Source organism: Micropterus dolomieu, linkage group LG12 (assembly GCF_021292245.1).
Source record: "Micropterus dolomieu isolate WLL.071019.BEF.003 ecotype Adirondacks linkage group LG12, ASM2129224v1, whole genome shotgun sequence".
Taxonomy (NCBI): domain Eukaryota; kingdom Metazoa; phylum Chordata; class Actinopteri; order Centrarchiformes; family Centrarchidae; genus Micropterus; species Micropterus dolomieu.
The window spans coordinates 6,831,445-6,852,987 of NC_060161.1; the positions used below are offsets into that span (position 1 = coordinate 6,831,445).

The 21,543-nt window shown below is 40.8% G+C and overlaps 1 protein-coding gene across 1 annotated transcript in view; it reads left to right on the forward strand.

The window, feature by feature from the left end:
* Positions 1 to 20,757, forward strand: part of acox3 (acyl-CoA oxidase 3, pristanoyl) — a 23,603-nt gene extending 2,846 nt beyond the window's left edge. Inside the window, exons 3-19 of the mRNA XM_046064652.1 lie at positions 749 to 846; positions 1,490 to 1,625; positions 3,472 to 3,546; positions 3,932 to 4,021; positions 4,307 to 4,450; positions 4,709 to 4,797; positions 6,685 to 6,781; positions 8,757 to 8,939; positions 9,152 to 9,274; positions 9,362 to 9,482; positions 10,135 to 10,257; positions 10,830 to 10,943; positions 11,571 to 11,686; positions 14,511 to 14,685; positions 14,768 to 14,835; positions 15,606 to 15,692; positions 18,988 to 20,757. Of these exons, the coding sequence (XP_045920608.1) occupies positions 749 to 846; positions 1,490 to 1,625; positions 3,472 to 3,546; positions 3,932 to 4,021; positions 4,307 to 4,450; positions 4,709 to 4,797; positions 6,685 to 6,781; positions 8,757 to 8,939; positions 9,152 to 9,274; positions 9,362 to 9,482; positions 10,135 to 10,257; positions 10,830 to 10,943; positions 11,571 to 11,686; positions 14,511 to 14,685; positions 14,768 to 14,835; positions 15,606 to 15,692; positions 18,988 to 19,107 (1,959 nt within the window). The 3' untranslated portion in view covers positions 19,108 to 20,757. The remainder of the gene's footprint in view (positions 1 to 748; positions 847 to 1,489; positions 1,626 to 3,471; positions 3,547 to 3,931; positions 4,022 to 4,306; positions 4,451 to 4,708; positions 4,798 to 6,684; positions 6,782 to 8,756; positions 8,940 to 9,151; positions 9,275 to 9,361; positions 9,483 to 10,134; positions 10,258 to 10,829; positions 10,944 to 11,570; positions 11,687 to 14,510; positions 14,686 to 14,767; positions 14,836 to 15,605; positions 15,693 to 18,987) is intronic.
* The last annotated feature ends 786 nt before the right edge of the window (positions 20,758 to 21,543 follow it).

Here is a 21,543-nt window from a genome sequence, read left to right on the forward strand (position 1 = left end):
TGACCCGCAACCACAGATCCAGACTCCACAGCTCCAGAGCCAGAAAACCTGCAGGAAGTGATAGGAGGAGAGAGGAGAGGGACGAGAAAGCACAAGACTACCAGAAAGGGGAGAAGTTGTGTTAGTAACATGCAATAATGGGATGAGGAAATCCCCCGGCAGTCTAGGCCTATAGCAGCATAACTAAGGGATGGTTCAGGAATCTGAGCCAGCCCTAACTATAAGCTTTATCAAAGAGGAAAGTCTTAAGCCTACTCTTAAATGTGGAGATGGTGTCTGCCTCCTGAACCCAAACTGGAACCTGGTTCCACAGGAGAGGAGCTTGATAGCTGAACGCTCTGGCTCCTAGTCTACTTTTGGAGACTCTAGGAACCACAAGTAACCCTGCATTCTGGGAGCGCAGTGCTCTGGTGGGGTAGTAAGGTACTATGAGCTCTTTAAGATAAGATGGTGCCTGACCATTAAGAGCTTTGTAGGTGAGAAGGAGATTTAGAGGAATCATGTTTTCTGACGGTTATTTCCCAGTTTATTTTAAATGATGGATGTCTAAAACATATAAAGGAGAAGCCTAAAATTGGCCCGACGCCTGCCCCCAGGGGCATATTTAAGTCTGGCCCCGTCGGGCTCGGGATGAAATGCAGGGCTCTCACACTGAAACTTTAAGGTAATAAGAGAACATTATTGACGTCCTGTGTCATCTTATTGTTCCTCTACACAGCCTGTACATGTTGTCTTCTCTGTGCTGCAGCAACATGTGTTTAAGACGTTGGAGAATGATCCTCTGTTCGCCCGTCAGCCCGGTGAAGACATCCCTATCGGGAAAATGAGAGAGCTGACCTTCCTCAGGTATCAGCATAACAGAAAGTTTCACATTTTGTATCCACTGTGTTTTCAGCCATAAAGGCTAGTACAATTCAGTTATTTTACTACCAGTATTGTCCTGTAGGGGCGGCCAATATGGCCAAAATTCTTCTTCTGTCGCAGTATTTGTAATTTTAAATTAAGGTAATGGTATCACTATACAGCAATTGTTCTGTACTTTCATTACAAAATTATTTAAAATAACCATACAATATTTCATTGCATTTGATTATTTTCTTCTTTTATTTAGAACTTCCATACAAACAAAACCAGCTCCTCCTGCTCTGTCTTTACAATTTCACTCTCTTCCATGTTTTCCTGTTATTCTTTTTCTGCAGCGGTTAGCAGACCTGCTTAGAGGTGCATTACTGCCACCAACTGTCGCTCTCACGTCACGGGAGAATGTTAAAAGCAGTCCCGCTGCCCAAATCATGTTACCTTGTGAGGCAGCTGGATTCATGAGATCACGCAGAATCCAGCCCTGATATGCTACATATCAGCCTGCCCTGAATATATTGAAACTGAAACTGTATTGCCAAATCTCTTGTTATATACTGTCATATCGCCCAACCCAATGTCTTACATTGTAACATAAAATTAAAATAAAGCTTCAGATAAAAATTCACAGGGTGAAGCAGCTCTTCTGCTACGACTTCACGACAAAAGAAGAGTCCATGGCCAACCCCTGGAAGATTGTGGTGCTCAGTGATTGTCTTGGCATGTATGACTGGTCCATTTCATCCAAGTTCTTTCTCAACAAAGGGGTGAGTGCTCATTGGTGGTTGTGGTGGGAAGTATGCAAAATTAAACACCGAACATATGAGAATATAAAAGAGTTAAAGGACATGTTGTGTTGCTGGTTGTTTGCTATGACAAAGAAACTTTACTTTTCTCTACTCTACTTTCTTAATTACTTACTTACTTAACTCAAACATCCAGTGTGTGCTATGCTGTGATCTACTTTGAGACTTATTTTATTTTCCAGTGGAGCTGAAATGAATGACACTGAGCTTGCACTTATCCAGCAATGACATGCTTTATACTGTATCTTCATTGATAATCATTCATCAGGTGCGTTTGAGAGGACTGCGGCTGACTTTTGCCAACTTGATAGTCAAACGTGAGCTGCAGGGGCGGGGAATAAAAACACTGCTGTCAAGTTAGACACATTCTACCTCCCGTAGAGCATGTGAGCTTAGAACAATGATTGATCTGAGATTACTTTAAGTCATCATGCTCAGTAGTGGCGCAGTGTAGCACAAAGTCAAACGCACCTGTTGTAGACTTTCTACACTGACTATAACCATCTAGTGTCAGTACTCGACTGATTACTATTCTCCAATATGCAACTTGTCCTCCAAGCGAAATACCAAAACAGGCCATATATAACTTCCTTTTTTGAGATTTCCATATCTTTTGAGATGATAAAGCACGTCTTGGTGCTGTATAAATACTGTGAAAGTATCAAAACGCTCAGTCCATGAAGAAATGCACACATACCCTATTTAGAAACTGTGCATTAAACGAGCCGTCAGGATGTTAATGTTGTAATGTAATGTCCCCACCCTCAGCCATGTCCCCCGCACGGCCCACTGTCCAATCTTTTTTTTAAATGTTGTTTTAACTTTATGAACAACACCAAGTGGTCATTCCATTGTTGAGCTAGATCTTGAGGTTGTTGAGTATGTCTCGCAGAAAGTGCTTTTTCGGTTGTGAAGTAAAGCACTCCCTGTCCGGGCAGAGTTGGCTAACTGAGCTGACTAGCTAATGGCAGCTATAGTTAATGGCCAAAGTAACAGCTAACAGAAAGTAAAGCTAGGTTATCTGTCCACCAGGACATTTTGAATCACCAAAAGTTGAGGCAGATTTGCCAGAGGACATCAGAAGGAAAACCAGAAAATGTTTTCTCCATATAATCTGATCCAATTTCACCAAAACCGTTGAATAAAGTTAGAAGTTGTGTATTTATAAGTGATTGCGATGGCTCCGTTTTTTGGTACTTTTGTATTTTAATTAAAAAATTAACGTCCAAACTTCTTGATTTAAACTTTGTTATTTATTTAGAACATTTTAAAAAAACAATTGCACAATGGACTGGGTAAAAACAAATTACTAAGATTTATTGAAATAGATAAATAAATAAAGGTTTTGTATTTTACAACTTAAAGTATAAAACAAACTACTCTAGCAATGAATATAATGAGGTCAGTCCTGCTAGTGTCTTTTTTATTTTTTATTTTTTTTTTCCTTTTTAAACATCAATCATGTCCCTAACTCATGAAGATATCTGTAATTTTACAGCATTCAGCGTCTGAGGGACAGTGGCTGCCCTTTGAAAGACACAACCTTTACATACTCCTTTGACAAGATAAGTCGGTACCCAGCCCTTGTGGTTGTAGGGATGGCATTGTTGGTCTTCCATGCTGAAATATCACAAGCATGGCTGTGATATTTATCCATCCCACACTTTTTGTGGGATGGATAAATATCATCATATTTGTTGGTGTGTAACGACCATTACAGCTTTGCTAGCATTGCTGTAGATTTGTTTTCCTTTTAGTCATTGTCTCATCCCACTAAAAGATACAAAAACATCTTTGTCTGTTTCAGATGTTTGGAGCGACTATTGCCAACACAGGTTCAGAGAGACACAGCAAATATGTTGAAAGCACTGAAGACATGACGGTAAGAGTTCAGCACAGCTTTATGCTGCCAATAACTCACCCTTACAGTGCATTATTCATGGCTGTCTGACAGTCCAGGGAGGATCTACAATGATGTCACACCATCCCGCCCCGATGTATGTGCAGCTAGACACTGTACTGCATCAAATCAAGTGTTCCAAAATGCTATGCTCTCAACAACATGGACCTTCTTAAGAATTGCATTTATCTGATTGTCCAGTCTTTGCTTTTCACCTTGGCCACCAAGAACAATAGCAACACTGTTAAAGTGTTTCTACAGCAGTAGATACTGGCCTAATAACTTGTTCAGTTGTTACAGTGTCCAGTTTTCACAAAGTCAGCAGGACATCACCGTAAACTCAGAATTTGCATTTATCTGTTTGAAGACGTTTGGATGCTTTGCACTGACTGAGCTGACACACGGCAGCAACACCAGAGCTATAAGGACCACAGCAACATATGACCCCTCCACCCAGGTCAGCACACACCCCACGACACTCCCATCACACAGAAAATCTGTTTTTTTAGGAATGATGAAAGGTAATTGTAAAAAAAAAAAAAAGGAAAGATTAGAAAATATCAAAAAATGTTTAGGCCACTATATCATAACAAAGTTCTTGCACACCAGACAGTCTTATTGACAGGAAAGAACCGAAAAATCCTGCACACTCTCAATCACTTGTACTGACTTTTTTAACCCCATTTTAGTCCAGCTGATAAATTGAGAAACTGAGTAAAAACAGTGACTTTCCATTCTGTAGGAGTTTGTGATCAACTCTCCAGACTTTGAGGCTGCCAAGTTCTGGGTTGGGAACCTGGGTAAGACTGCAACCCACGCTGTGGTGTTCGCGCAGCTCTACACACCTGACCAGGTGTGCCACGGCTTGCATTCCTTCATTGTCCCGGTAAGACTTTTGAACTTTGACCCCTGACCAAGTTTGTCACGGTTCATCTCCCTCTCTCTCTCTCTCTCTCCCTCTCCCTCTCCCCAAATGAAACAACATAATCATTTTAAAAAGTAACTCTTTTGCTCGAGAAATGATACAGGTGAAATATAATTTTATGTGAAGTAGGGAAATGGAAGCCAAGGACACAGTTCAAGTGCTTTGACACTGAACATCATGATTCACACATCCAGTGAATCTATAACCATTGTGCTGCAGGTGAGAGATCCCAAGACCTTGCTGGCTCTGCCTGGGGTTCTGGTTGGAGACATGGGCAAGAAGCTGGGCCAGAACGGACTGGATAATGGGTAGGTGGCAGCAGAGCAAGACTAAGATTGGAGGATCAGACTTACCGTGAAATGAGTTTGATTTAATTCCATGCAAGTTACCTAGTATGCATATTTATGTAGCTCAAGATTGGCGCTACATACCTATTATTCATTATACATACCCATGTATTTATAATTTAGAGCCCGACTGAGTTTTGGGGACTGATGCTGATATGAAAGTGAAAAAGAGCTGATTTATGAGCCGATATTTTGATTTTGAAAATGATTTGGATAGTAGACCCGTGTGTGGGTCGTGTAGTAAAAGTGTAGTGTAGTAAAAACTGATATTGAAAGCTGTTCTATATGTGGGCTACAATACCTTTTCCTAAATGGATTATATTAATAAAATAGATTACAACAACTGAAAATGTAAAAAAAATTGCACATCAATAAATATTTGCTGCTGGAAGGTGCAACTTTTTCAGCCATCTGTCAACAGAGAGAGTGAGAGAATAAGCATGTGTATTTTACCTTACACATAATCTGCTGTAATTGCTCATTTCAAATGTGGCTTATTCACATCTAGTTTATCCCTGTACCAGCACTCTTTTGGCGCTTTTCCATTACCAGTACCAGCTCAACTTGCCTCGACTCGACCCGACTCCAGAGATAGTACCCCTCAATGTAGCTGGTCGTTATAGCGACGCCACACACAACTGCCGCGACGTATTGTATGACGTAATGTTCAATGCGACACACACACCAGCGATCCACACACAGATTACTCTTTATTTAAGTTAAAACGTTTCAACGTTACTCAGAATGTAAAGGCGGTAGGACAACCTCACAGTTTTCAGTGTCACTCTGGTGGTAGTGAGCCAAGCTCGCTACGGTCAAATCGCTTAAAATCATTGTAGTCGTATCTGTCCACACTTTGACTGTTTAACTGTTAGTTTTACCCTTTTTATCAGCTGGTTGTGAGTGGGCAGGAGAAGCAGGGAAATATAGTCTGATAGACCAGAATGGTTACGGGGGAGGTCTTTATAGCTGCCAGGAATATAGAGGGTACGCGCATGATGTCACAGAACGCAGTTACGCTCACTTTGTGGCAGAAGGACGAGCAGCAGTGTTAGCTTGAATCAGCTAAAACACAAACAACACATCTAAAATGGGAGCTGGACCACTGGTTCTTTGGTAAGCAGTTAGGATCACTGTCGAGTCCGACTGCCTTTGAGCAAATAATCACTTGTTTTACTCCCAGTTTGCTAAACGCAACCATGGTAACAGATGTTTTGCCACTCAGTACAGTGTGTTCCGGAAGGGGAAGTGACATCAACGCATACCCTCTATTGATGGAAGCCAAAGGCATCATTCACCAGCATGTTCACATCCCCTGGTGGGGCTCACTACCACCAGAGTGACACTGAAAACTGTGAGGTTGTCCTACCGCTTATCTGTCTTTACATTCTGTGTAAAGTTGAAACGTTTTAACTTAAATAAAGAGAAATCTGTGTGTCGATCGCTGGTGTGTGTGTTCACATCCCCACCAGGGGTGTGTGTGTTCACATCCCCACCAGGGGTGTGTGTGTTCACATCCCCACCAGGGGATGTGAACACACACACATCCCCACCCACACGTTCACATCCCCTGGTGGGGATGTGGACATGCTGGTGAATGATCTTGGTAGATAAGATGGCCAATAGCCAGGAGTATGCTGAGTAGTGGAATAGCCATAGGTCTGACCTGGGTAGCACAGTCTTGGAAGTAGCAGAATGCTTTTATGAAACAGACACACCACATCCCTATAAATGTATGTCCTGCCTTTGTATTATACACATTTTGCCTGTCAAGTTGTGTCTATGTAATCAAAGTTAATTTTCTGTCTTGAGTCTTAAAGTTCCTCGTTCTTTGTCTTTTCCCATCAGCTTTGCTTTGTTTAATAATGTGAGGATCCCTCGGGAGAATCTACTGAATAAGACTGGAGATGTTTCTCCTGATGGCCACTACGTTACGCCATTCAAGGTTAGTAAGATTCCCACAGGTGCCAAAGAAAACAAGCACCACAAATTAAAGGGAAACTAAAGCTGCACTACTCAATATTTTCAGCTGATAAAATAATTATGTGCACTTTGAAAGGGGCCTCTTGGGATGAACTCCCAGCAAATTATCACCAACCCTGCAGTTCCCCTCAGTTCACTTTTCACTCTTTTTTAGCTCATTGTTTTGGTTTTAATGGCCCACAACTATACTGTTTTGGTCTCAGAGCTGTCATCAACCTGGTTAGGGTTAGGGCTGGAAAATTCCTCTGGTACCCCATGAGAGGTGTAAATAGCAAGGACAGGTCAGGGGCCTGAGAAGTGTGTTATCCAGCTGTCTTTGAGCTTCACTCAGGTTTGGTTTCACCAAGCTGTCTCACTTACACTCACCGGCCACTTTATTAGGAACACCTGTTCAATTGCTTGTTAACACAAATAGCTTATCAGCCAATCACATGGCAGCAACTCAATGCATTTAGGCATGTAGACGTGGTTCAAGTTCAAAGCGAGCATCAGAATGGGGAAGAAAGGGGATTTAAGTAACTCTGAACGTGGCATGGTTGTTGGTGCCGGATTTTCACGCACAGCCATCTCTAGGGTTTACAGAGAATGGTTCCGAAAAAGACTCTAAATCCAGTGAGCGGCAGCTGTGTGGATGAAAATGCCTTGTTGATGTGATCAGATGTCAGAGGAGAATGGACAGACTGGTTGGAGATGACAGAAAGAAAACAGTAACTCAAATATCCACTCGTTACAACCAAGGTGTGCAGGATACCATCTCTGAACGCACAACACGGTGAACCTTGAAGCAGCAGAAGACCACACCGGGTGCCACTCCTGTCGGCTAAGAACAGGAAACTGAGGCTACAATTCACACAGGCTCACCAAAACTGGACAGTAGAAGACTGGAAAAACGTTGCCTGGTCTCATGATTCAGACGGTAGGGTCAGAATTTGGCGTAAACAACATGAAAGCATGGATCCATCCTGCTTTGTATCAACGATTCAGGCTGGTGCTGGTGGTGTAATGGTGTGGCCACTTAGTACTGTTCCAGGCTTTCCATGTGTCCTCTCTGGATTTAAAACAAAACTTTTAACAGAGACAAAGTGGATCAAACTAAATAATGACAATCACGCTGCATTGTAACCGACCAGATTCTTCCTGAATTGATTTCTGACGGTGTTGGTGGTCAGTACATGGTCACATAGTCAAAATACTCACCCCATAATAAATACATACAGTATACTGTATATATTTAGTATAGCATGATTATGTGAGGGATTATAACCAACTTTGTGACACCAGTTATCCAGGACAGTAAATGTTCCGCTCAGTGAAGCCAGCGAACCCAAGAGAGCCAGACTAAGTTGAGCTTATGACACAGGCACCAAACAAACAAACTGCTTTACAGAGCGCGTTACGTCGCTATGTAATACATTCGAAGAAGAAGTAGTAATAGTAATAGTAGTAGTAGTTGTCTAGTGTGGTTTGTTGGTAAGAAAAGAAGTGAAATTTGGACAAAGGGAGGACCACACGTATTATTTAGCACAAGAGCTGACAGAGCTTGTCAGCCATCATAGCGCTTGCTTGAGGGGGGAGCGGTGCCTGAGCTGTTGGTTGAAATGTTTATGGTGTGTATGACCATTTCAGCCTGATTCTTTCTGCTGCAGCTGCTGTGTGTTGGCATTTCCACATTAAAACCTCACACACTGAATAAGTGGACATTCAGCTCACTTTCAGGAACTTCTTGTCACTTCAAATCTTCAAAAAAATTAAACATCTGTTCATGCATTTTACTGAAACTTGTCCTACTTTACCTGTGCCCAAATAGGCAAAAGGTGGGGCAGTACATGGCCAGCCTCTATAATATATGATAACCGATAGTTATAATAAACAAATGCATGCTAAACTTAATTTGAATTCCAAAAATATTTTCTTCAAAAACTCTTCTCCTCCTTCAGGACCCCAACAAGCGTTTTGGGGCATCTCTGGGTTCCCTCTCAGGTGGAAGGGTGTCCATCACAAGGATGGCTTTGGTCAACCTGAAGCTGGCTCTGGTTGTGGCCATCCGCTTCTCAGCCACCAGGAGACAGTTTGGACCCAAAGACGCAGAGGAAATTCCTGTTTTAGAGTACCAGTTACAGGTCAGAATGGATTTGAAAATAAATGTACAATGTCAAACTGACAAACAAACTGTCTAACCCTCCAGAGCACCTTATCACCTCAAAGTTACAAAGATTATCTAAAGCCACATCACAACACTTATCATTTTGTTTTGTGTTTATGTATCTCTCATTTTTGAGTGTGGATGTAAATGTTTACACAAATTCCTTTGATATATTGTATGTTGTTTCAGCAATGGCGTCTGATCCCATACCTGGCAGCAGCATATGCTCTTGAACACTTCACTAAATCCATCTTCATGAACTTTGTTGAGTTCCAGATTGGACAGATGATGAGGGACACTGGTGAAAGACAAGTGAGTACAGCTGAGGTGCATGTGTGTGTCTACACTCGGAGTGAAAACACAGTAGTCAGTAGTCTTATGTGTCTTTTGTGTGTGCAGGCAGAGATGGGCAGGGAGATCCATGCCATAGGCTGCTCTAGTAAACCACTGGGCTCGTGGACCGCTCAGAAGGGGATCCAGGAGTGCAGGGAGGCCTGTGGTGGTCATGGATACCTGGCCAGTCAGTCTCAAACATACAGATACAGATGTTTGTTCCTCTGTCCATGTGGGGACATCTCATTGACATAATGCATTCTCTTGCCCCTTAACCTCCACATGCCTAACCTTAACCCTTACCCTTAACCCAATTGTAACCTGAACCCTAAAACCAAGTCTTAACCCTCCAAGTCACCCTTTATATTTTCAGATGAACCTGATGTAACCTAAGCTGTGCCCCGTATGGAGACCTAACAATATTAACAGGTCACGCTGTATGTCAGCCTCTCCGCTCCACACTGCTTCAGTGAATACTTTATAAAAACTTAGCCAACAGTCAAAAACTTTCCCCTTCCATGTACATTACAATAAAAGATAAAAGTGTCTGCAAGCGCTCAAAAACATTAGTATGTTTCACCTCTGCTTCTACAACTCCATCCTTAAGGAAGCAGTCTATGGTAATATAAGTATGCAATGTGGCAACCATCTTTGAAACTGAAAACAGAAGTTTTCTTCTCAGAGTACACCAGAATGCTTCGTTTACGGGGGCAGACATGTCACATTTTTCATCCATTCTGAGTTAGCATGTATGTAGTGTCCCCACCGGGATATGAAAACGTGAAACACAAACTCTAAGACTTGACCATACGTGACTACCTTCATTTCCTCTCTTTCAGTGAACCGGCTGGGCGATCTGCGTAATGACAATGATCCAAACTGCACATATGAAGGAGACAACAACGTTTTGCTGCAACAGACCAGCAACTACCTGCTCAGCTGGCTCCACGCAAAACACCACTGTCAGTACCCTGCGCACTGAGGGCCTAAGCAGGATTTTATTGGTGTCCGTTATGGGGAGTGGTGGCAACAGATAGAAATGTAGTCCAACTCCAAAGTTGAGTTCTGCACATGGGTTGTGCTGAGTGCTGATCATATAGCTCACAACAGATAAGCCCCTGATTTTCAGTGGGATTGCCTATTAGCCAATCCATGATAATCTTTCACGTCAAGATCAACTTGGGTGAACTTTGGAATGTGAATTGGCGCTGTTGACCAATGTCACACCATCATTATGGTGTTGACCTTTGATGGAAAGAGGAGAACGGAAGAAAAATGAAGGACTCTATCATATTAGCTTTGTCACACCATAAAACTGTTGAACTCTCCTTTGTTGAAGTAAACTGCTCCTGAAAAGAAAATTGTTTTGCAGACAGGAGTCTACGGTACACTGTCTCTGGAATGAACAGTTTAAAGTAAATTTCCTGTTAGTGACAGAGCAAGCTGGCTTACTGTTACATTGTTTGTTTGTTTTTTGTTTATTTGTTCTTGTTGATACAGTATTGAGATTACCTGCTTTATTGTGTGCTTTCAGATGGTGCGCGGATTGAGTCTCCCCTTCACACTGTGGATTTCCTAGATGATTTACACAATATCCTGGAAAGCAAGTTTGCAGCAACAACGTTGGTCGAGTGTATGGACTCTGCAGGTATTTCAGTATTTAAACTCATCATGATTGAATTCAGTCCATATGCTGTTTCCAAACTGTCCCTGATAGAACTAGAATTCAGAAAGATTATTCCCTTTAAAGATCTGACAGGAAGACATGTTCATTTTATAAATGTAACCTTTTAAAGGAAATTAGGTAATTAGTAATATGTCATTAAAATGGTTGTTTGTAATTCAGACATCCAGTTTAGGTAAAGAGAGAGGACAGATTAGCAGGTTCAGGAGCTCAGTGGCAGTAGGTGGAGGTGGAAATGGTATTGAGGGAATTACTGGAGGGAATGCAGCCTCATGTCGACTCTAAATAAAGAATAGTGTCTGTAGTGATTACACAGTTGAACACAGACTCAACACCCTGTCCACTGTTAGCTGTTACAACGTAATCCAATATTGTGTTGAGTGGTAATTGTTTCTCTATTTTCTACTTTCTAAGAATTCATGTGCAATTACAGTCTTGGACTGGTGCAAAAGCCTAGTTAATTTACATTTTGTAATTTTCCCATGAAAACATTCACATTTAACCAGTTATCTAAATATTTGTGGTACAAAAATTCTTCTGACTGCTTTCTCAGTTTACCCTAGTGAGTAAACTCCTCCTTTATCATATCAGTGGCGCTGGCAGCGTATAAGTGGCTGGTGTGTTTCCTGCTGGAGGAGAGCCAGAAGTGCCTGGAACAGCAGAGGCTCTCTGGAAAGGATAAGTTTGAGGCCCATAACAACAGCCAGGTAAAACACACATACCCCCCCATAAAGAGGGCAAGTCCCACCAAACTGACTGTGTAAACAGATTTGTCTTCACAACATTAGTAATACCCACACACACCATTTACATTTACTCATCACTATACACTGATCCTTTTATCCGAAGCAACTTACATTTGAGGAATAACATACAAGCATCAATACAGCACAAGATTTACAAGTAACAGTACACACTAGTACGAACATCTCTAAATACAAGTAAGAGCTAATAGCACTATGGGGTAAAAATAAAATGAATGTAAGATGCTTTTCAGATGAATGGCTAAATATCTTTTGTCAAACCAGTACTCTTCAGACCTTGACTCACTGGACAGATGAGATGAACCTTAACAGACATAAGCCCTATGCTTGCATGGACCCATGGGCCTTGAGTTCACGTAGGCCTTTCGTCACTAGAAATATTCATGATTCACACAAGATTATTTTTCAAGTCAAAAGCGTCACCTGTTTGGATTAGGTTATTTTATTCGGAAATTTAAATGGATTCATTTTCTACCTATTTCTGAGCACCCCTGTATCTTATCATAATCCATGTGTGTAAGTGGGATTGAAAAAAAAGACTAAATACTATAATAATAATAATAATAATAATAATGTCCTAAAAATAATTATTTTAGTAGTGATTTGGACCAAACAATAATACTTTTAATATTGGAAGTATGTTTATTTGTCACATAGAACATACAAATATGTCTGACAGCCGATAGCACAAAGTGTATATCTGTAGTGTAGTGAACTGTTGTTGAATGTGAAAATAAAATCACATGGGTACAGCGCTGACGGCCATCTCAGTGCTCACATACCTCACAAATGACAACTACAAGTGTAAAATAAGACTGACATACATACTATGTTCCTAAGTTCAAACATTTCCGTATATCAGAAGTTATGAAGTTCCAAAGTGAATACATGTGGGTTATTTTTGACCCATGTGTGCATAATCAATGTAGGAATGCAAAACAAAACATTACAAAACTAGAGATCGTACACACATAAGGATGACTTGCACACCCACTCTCACCCACACCCAAAACCCTCAGTTAATGCAAGGGAAAATAACAGGTTAAAACAATCTTATAACTTAAATTATACCCATATAATGAATAAGTGCCTGGAATATTAAATGATAAAATATGTTTATTTGAAAGATGTAGCAAATAAACACTTATAGCCATGCATAAAATTCATTTGAATAGTAGTGATTCAAAAAATGTTTATTCAGAAAGTAAGAAAGGAAAAAAGGTTTGATTTGTGAAAATCAAAAACAAGTTAATTAAGCAATACCTATAACACTGATTGATGAAATTAATTTATTGCAAAGATGTAGAAAATAAAAACTCAGTCAGGTCAGTTTTGCCCCCTGTTGTGCATCAAAGGGTTAAAGTCACATGCACTGAAATTGAGGGATCTGGTGTTTTAAGACAGAAGCACAAACAATGTACAAAGAAACAATGTTCTTCCTGGCAATGTACTAAATGTTCTTGGAATGGCGGAGGGGTAGCTTAAGAAGAACGTGTTTGCAACAATCTTATCAAGTTGTGGGGTGATTTGGACTGAAGGAAGAAATCATTGATAAAGTTCATTGGTTTTCTTTTTTTCACATTCTTGGTTAGAAGTGTTGTAGTAGTGTTCAAAGAGTGCAGAATAGCTACAGTGGCTGACACAGGACAAAAGGAGTTATGGCAGCAGAGAGTAGCCAGTCAAGAAATGAACTGGCTGGAAAACAAACAATGTTACATTATTGTTTATGTAGGAAAATGATGAACATAGTGGTTTAGTGAGATGGACGCTGAGTGTAGGGCTAGACAAGCATGTTGCTGCTTCCTTTGAAAAACAATGATAGGTCTGGGATGTGTTGGCCTACAATATTCCGTGTTCATTCATCACTTCGGCATTACAAGCAGCTGAAGTATTTTACAGTTGGAGATATCAGGAATTTCTTAGCACTACGATGTTTTCGACTCCGTAGAAAACAAACAAGCTGGATGTATCAGATGAATTTTGTCTTAATTTGCATTAACTTCAAATGTTTTATCTTTTGACTCCGCCCCCCCATTTAATATAACTGGTCAGTCCTGCGTTGCGTGTTGACCATGACTTTTCATTTGCCTCTCATTGGAAATGAATAGGGCAGAACAATGGCTTGAGTCACACAGTATTTAGTGGGTTGTTACCATAACTGTTTCTTATCCTAGCGGTGTGGTTGTGAATTGCAACTAACTGTCTAGTCTACCTTGTATCTGTGATTAACGTTATGGCCCATCGCCATTAATAAAATTCAGATTATTCGTTCAGATTATGGTGCTTTTGATAGCGGCAATAAATATAAATAAATAAAATACTTTGATAGCAGTGCTAAAATAGATCTCAATCATGGCAGCAACAGTTACTCACATAATCACGTCTTCTTTAGAGATTTTGACCACAAAACAACAGTGCTTTTTGCAGCAGTGCTTTATTTCGAGTTGAATTGAGAGCTTTTTTTAAGGACATTAAAAAGAGTCTGTAGCTTTCTTGGCATACCTCTGAAATAGCAGTCAGAAAATGCAATTCCCCTAAATGAAATGAAAATTAACGTCTGCAGGTAGAATGCACATAGTGCGGCACATGCTTTATTCTGAGCGTGTGAAAGAATCGCTTCATAATGAATTTGTTGAAGAAGGGGAAAAAAATTCTCCCTGTGTTAATAGTGGCTTCATGTTGTAGCGCTTTGCTTTTTTTTTTCTATAAGTTTATAGCAGAAGGGTAATATGTATGCTATAAATGGTGTGGGTGTGTGTGTTTTTAGGTTTATTTCTGCCGTTCCCTGGCCATTGCCTACATTGAACACAACTGCCTCCAAAGGTTCCATGAGCTGACCACAGATCAGGACACACCAGCTGGTCTCAGACCTGTACTAAGCAAGCTATGTTCCCTGTACGGGCTGTGGAGCCTCAGCAGCCACATGGCCACACTGTACCAGGGTATGTACTGGACTCTGAGTACTGCATCTAGATAACACATTACATGTATTGATATTTGTAACATACTTTTGTTCCTGTGCAGGCAGTTACTTCATAGGGGGAAAGCCTGCCGAGTTGGTCCAGATGGCCATTCTGACTCTCTGCTCCCAGGTACCGAAACACCTTTCTGTCTGTCTCACTCTTTGTCTGTTGACCTTGACCTCAACCTTCATTGGATATCTTTCAGTCACTCTCACTCCCAGAAGCCAGCCCTCCACCTTTGAAAAAATCACACATATATTGTAGTTGTGTGACTCCTGTATGGCAGCTTTGCATGGTTCAAGTAAAAAAAAAATAAAATGTAGATGCTCCTGTCTCTTTAAGCCCCCCCCCCTCTTGAAGCCCACTGTCTTCTGATTGGCCAAGACCTGAAGCATGTTACCAGGCTGTTTTTGCCGCTGAGCGTTACAAACAGACTGAGCGTAGCTGTGCGACACAATTGACCATATATGGAATACCGGCTCTGTCTAGCTCCATGTGTCCTATTACTGAGGCCTTAGTAGAAAAAGCTGCTGAAAACGGAGCGTTCAGAACAGGTGGAAATCTGAGGTTTTGGCTCACAGGGATTTCATTCAAATACTTTAACCACATTATTTGAAGCTTTGGCCATATTTAACATGAACATCTGACATGTAACATTTTAGATAAGTCATAAAATGTGGAAAAGCATAATAAGTTTCCTTTAAGACATGACCAGAAAATAGCCTACATCTCAATTTATATAAAACTGAACTTACATAGAATATAGGTAGGAATGCAGATAACTAAAATGAGTTCCCTTCCATACCTCTTGTCTGTCTTCATGAAGATGAAGGATACTATTATGGCTGTGCTCCCCCACCTGCCCAACCTGATCTGCTCTGTCTCTGTCTCTCCTCCAGCTGAAGGATGATGCAGTAACACTGGTGGATGTTTTGGCCCCTCCTGACTTCATTCTCAACTCACCTATTGGCAGTGCTGATGGACAGGTAAAGAAATACATGCAAAGAAAGGTTAATTATACTTCAGCAGAAATTTTTTTTGAGAGCATAAATAATGCAAAAACGTACCAGACTGTATACAGTATATAAAGATGACAACAAGATAACAAGATGCATCTCCATTTCCTCCTGCTGTACAAAAATGAAGCAAAAATATCCTGGATACGACCACTGCCATCTCACACTGGTTATTTGGAGCCACAGTCTGCTCAGTAGTGATCGGGGTTGGAACCGTGGTGTACACCCAGCCGACTCAGTCATGAGCTGGGCTCAGCTGTCAATCGTGTGTCAAATAACAAATTAATCAAATTACTCCTTAAAACCAAACTTATCAGAAAAACAAACATCAGCATGATGAGAACTACCTAAAATAACAGAAACCATCTTTGAGAAAGCGTTTAGCCCATGTCCCATCCTCAGAATTTATGAGCTATACTGCAGCCACCCACCAGGGGACAGTCAAGACGTTTTGACTTGGTAGTCAAACATGAGCTGGTAGCGACTGCAGGGGTAGGGTATAAAAACCATTTTGAGTGCTGTTGACAGGCGAGAGGATACACTTTAATGTGTGTCACAGCCATAACCTTCTGATGAGATGTGTTTATTATAACAATAAACAGAGAGTCCCAATGTAAGTTCACAGTGTTCTCCAAATCTTTGTCAACCAGCTCAATACTCAAAGAAAACAGTTATATTAGCCCAAGCTATGGCTGCAGTGGATTATACCACAGGATGCTAGGCAAACATTAGTTTCTTTAAGGACATTTTCAAATGGTACAAGATCAACAGCAAAACTCTTGATGTATTAGAAAACTAACAATCAGTTGACCATCTGCGCTATAAACTAAAATGACAGAGAGAAATCATCAGAGCACATTTAGCAAGTTGGCTTAAATGTGGGTATACATTAATGTGGAAATATATATAATAGCTCTACTACAAATCAGCACTGGACTACCACATGTATGCTGTCATATCTACTATTCAGTTTTGATATAGGTGGGTTCTTTAGCTCTAGTATCATCTTTTGGAATTACTATACCCTGCATAAAAGAAGTGGATGTAGTCACTATGACACCACCCATTGGTTTGTGAAATTAACAGCTGATTCCTAATAAGCTTTTTCAACACTGCTGGTTAAATTTAAAGTGCTGTGCATACGAGTCGCCTCTATCCTGATCGACAGGCCGCCATGGTAGTGACTTGTCACTCGCAAGACAGCCCCGCCCTAAAGCATCCTCTGCTTTCAGGTCTAATTTCCTCTAAATGGGACCATAATTTACTAAATGAGATAATAATTCGGATGAGAAGTAGCCAGTGGAGTCACCCCCTGCTGGCCGTTAGAGAGAATGCAGGTTTAAGGCACTTGCATGTTGGCATATTGTGGAACATCTAAGCGGCATAACTAAAAACGGCAGTTAGAAACTTGAAAGGAAAGAACAGAATTTAAACTTTTATCTTCTGAAATAAACTTTTAAAGACAGTTCTGATGGGGATTGCAGAGCAGACTGTGTGTCCAGCGTTTATGCATGACATGAAATATTAGGCTGATGGGTCCGCAAACACGTCTGGTGGAGATAACACAGTTCATCAATCATCCATTCACAATCCAGTCACAATAGAATGATACATTAATACAGTATCTAAATAACACAGGATTCCAGTCTGGGAGTGTGTATCAGGAGGACAGAATGATTGAGCGTTACTGTGGCCTTACATCAGGTAACCACTGATAATTAATACTGAGTGTAACTTGTAAATAAAGTCTTGTTTGTTTTTATTGTGAATCATCAACTCTGCACACAAACCAACAAGCATCACAGAAATAAACCATAGAGTTGGTTTTGCCTCCCTCTCTGAGACACACTTAGTCAGGTTAAGTGTCGTCACTGGAACGAGACCTTTGGCTGCTGCCTCTCCTTCTTCCAGGAAAACACACACTACATTGTGTTTGGGAAGTCATAAGTTGATAGTTGTTGATGATGAACCTCTCTGCACTGTCTGAGAACTTCCTGTTTTACAAGCAGGGGCTCAGCTCATGTTTGTTTTTGCCTGAGACATCTTCCAGACCCACAGTGTGTTCTATTACTCTGTGTAAGCTTCAGGGTTTAGTTTTGCATCTAAATGGTTTTATCTGTAATATGTGGTAAATTTATAGTTTAAAAATGAAACCTGCTAATACCACTGGCTTCCATTATGTCTCTACTGCATTCTTTTCTCCCATCTGGGTGTCTTAATTATGGATATGTCAGATATGAAGCATTAGAAGAAGGGCAGAAGACGAATGGGCAGATCTTTCTAGAAAATATTTTAACCAGTCAACACAAGGCTCAAGTTTGCTGTGTCTTCTGGAGACTTTTTTAATTCATTAATTTCATACATCCACCTGATACTGGCCTCACTTCTGATTTATGTCAGTTGGTCCTATATCGTGAGATCTTGAAAAACTTTAAGTTTCCATGAGAGGGCGATTCAAACAAATAGGATTCTATACCATCAATAGTTTATAGACTGCTTCTTCTTTTATCTCTGTTGAAATTTATAAAGCAAGTGGTTCCCGTCTTGTAACAGAGAGATAGCACATCCTTCCCTTTAGGGTCTGAAATTATCACCCGCCCAATGCGGGTAAACTGAAATCGTTGGGCCATCCGACAGGAAAAACACACAGCAGAGAGACACATGTAGTCAGGTTAGCATATCAGTGCAGCAGTCAGCTCAGGGAATATCTGTGGTGCTGTTTCAAACCAAAGAGGCCCAGTCTGTCCCGAGTGACAGGGCCGGGCCTACGGGAGGTGCTCCGGTATGGTCGGAGAATCAGTAATCAGTTTTGTTTTTGTTGGCCAGTATTTTCTGTTTGCTTGCTGGGATCCAGAAGACGAGGTTTTTGCTGAGAGATGGTCTCTTTGAACTGAGAAAAGGACTCATTCATTGATGGTTGAACTGTGGGTTTTGTTTTGAGCACTGACTGTATAACACACTGTGGTGATGCAATTTCTGGTCGTCTGTAGGTACCTTGTTTGAAACACCTGGTTGTTCAGTAAGATGGAGTCATTGTCATGTACTGGAGGACTTTTTTCTTTTAACATGCAAACATGCATTTTTCCATCAACACATAGCACTAACAAACCATGCTTGATAAGGATCCTTGTACACACACGATGTTTATGTATGATGGATTAATGTGTGGAGGAATCGCTTACAAGAAACGGAAGAGAGGAAATGGATCTGAACCTCTTTCTCCCCAGTGAACAGGGACTCATCTCCTTGTTTCTCCTTCATGCAGATTTACAAGAACCTGTGGTCGGCCGTGATGCAGGGCAACCAGGTGCTGGAACGGCCATCCTGGTGGAAAGAGTTCTCCTCAGACAAGCCTATGGTCGGATCCCTCCGTCCAAAACTCTAGAACCCAGACACACTCTGGACATGTGTGTGCCTTTAAAAAAGTCCAACTGCGTAATTACAAATGTAATGTCCATATGTACACTGCTGTTTGCCAAAGACCACATTGACATACAATGCTGCACCTGTCAGTTAAGGTACAAAATGTTTACATGAGTACCCTATCCGGTGTGTAATATATAGGGAATAGTAAATGAGTCATTTTGAAAAATTCAGAAATCCTACAATTCTTAGAATCCTCCAAATCATGTACACTTGAGTCTGGATGACCCTGTTCCAACACAAAACAACAGTTACACTGATGGACACACTTACCTCTCCCTGAACAATGAGCACACCTAGACGCCTCGAACCTGCTCACCAGCACATTCTCTAAAACCCTCTTTAAAATGCGATGACCGCCACATCAGATAAGATGGTAAACAGGACCTGACACATCGGGCCAACTCAAATGAAATTTCAGGATTTCTGCTGCAGCATACTGCCTGATTTTGTGAATTACGTGTCAAGTCTTCACTTTTGAAAACAAAATCAGTCCCCAGGAGGGAGACATTTTCTGTTTTGTATTTTGAGGTTTCAATCTAAATCTTTAACAATCTTATCATTCCATTTTAAACTGCGGTAACAAAAAAGTAATGCTGTCACTGTTCCATCATTGGCTGACAGCTGACATTATCTGACCAAAGAACGGCTCGGACTCGACACAAAAACTTACACAGACTTTAGACCACAACTCACATTAAACTCATCTCTCTTGAATGAACTACTAAACAAACCTCCACTGGGGAAAAGTGTACTGTGAACAGTTTGCAGCTGAAGCTGACGAGCGAATTGTTACTTATGTAACATTTGGTTGTTTTTTTGGGCCAGTGGTCATCTAGACGCTGTTCCTGTGAGCTTGGTTACAAGTGCAAGCTTGTTTACATGGTCCTTCTATGTCCCCTGACGTCTCAGCTGTCAATCAAAGATGTACAGTAGCATGCCCACTCAGAGGCTTGGAGACCGAAGGAGCATCTCTGATACACCCTCAAATACCCTTATTCTTCCTTTCAAAAGTACATTAAAGTAAAAGAATATTAATAATTCATTTGAAAATCATTTAACATTTTTTGTCACACAAGTGATAACTTTTGTTATTTCTGTTGGACATAATCTTTTTTTAGTATTTCACCACACTTCAGTGGTTACATAATTGATTTTAAAATGATCTATTGATTAAAACATTTGTATGATTGTACAAAAAAAATGTGAGGAACACCAAAGTCACACATGCTTTCAGCTCTAATAAAAATAGTGTTGGTGTGTGTGAGTGAGAGAGTGAGGGACTTTGGTGTTACAGTGGGGGAACTTCGTGTTTCAGACACAGATTTCTGGTTTCTTTATCATATTGTCTGAAATATAACACTCTTATGTGCTCACATTTTTTCAACATCATTGTTACTCTTATTTGAGTCAATATAAATATATAAAGCAAAATATAGATTTAGACATAGTTGACTGATGTGAAATGTACTATATGGGATGGGAATATTTTAATGAATCTGTAAATTGTTTTACTGTAGATTATGTACAATACCATATAACCCTATAAAGAATGATCACAGTCCTTGTTATACAGTGTCTTGATTCAAATTAAATACATTTACTAATACAACTTATTTTGTAAAAGGTTCTTTCAAGACCGATACATGATCTGTACAGGATTTGTTATGCTCCAGTGAATCCCGAAAAACTGACTTTAAAGGACCATACCAGAGATTTCAGCCCAGTAAATCCATGGGCGTAAATTTAATCTCACACTAGGGGGGTCCATCCATCCATCCATCGTCAACCGCTTATCCTGCGTACAGGGTCGCAGGGGGCTGGAGCCAATCCCAGCTGACATTGGGCGAAAGAAGGGGTACACTCTGGACAGGTCGCCAGTCCATCGCAGGGGGTGAAGGGGAGAGAGAGAGAAAAAGAGAGGGATGGAAGGAGAGAGAGGGGAGGGAGGCAGCCTACACAATATACACACAGAGGTACAGACAGTAAAGGTGATATGGGGAGAACATGCAAACTCTACACAGAAAGGCCGGGGCAACCGGGGTTTGAACCCGACAGTGCTAACTATCACCACGCCGCCCTAGGGGGGGACAATAAACATAAAATTTCTCAAGAGCAATTTTTGAAGGGGACACAAATAATGCAGCCAAAATTGTACTTGTATAGGATACATGTACACATAGAGAAATCTTGCTACTATTTTCCTGGCCGACAACTCAAAGCAATAGTTGTTTATATATTAGAGCTGGGCGCGTTAACGCATTAATTAATTAACACTGACAGTTATTTTATCGTATGTTAACGCAGTTTTTATTTTATTATTATTAGTTTGAAAGTCCCTTGCTCACTGGCTCTGAATACACATACAGTCAAACCATGGGTCACAGGAGGGGCGGGA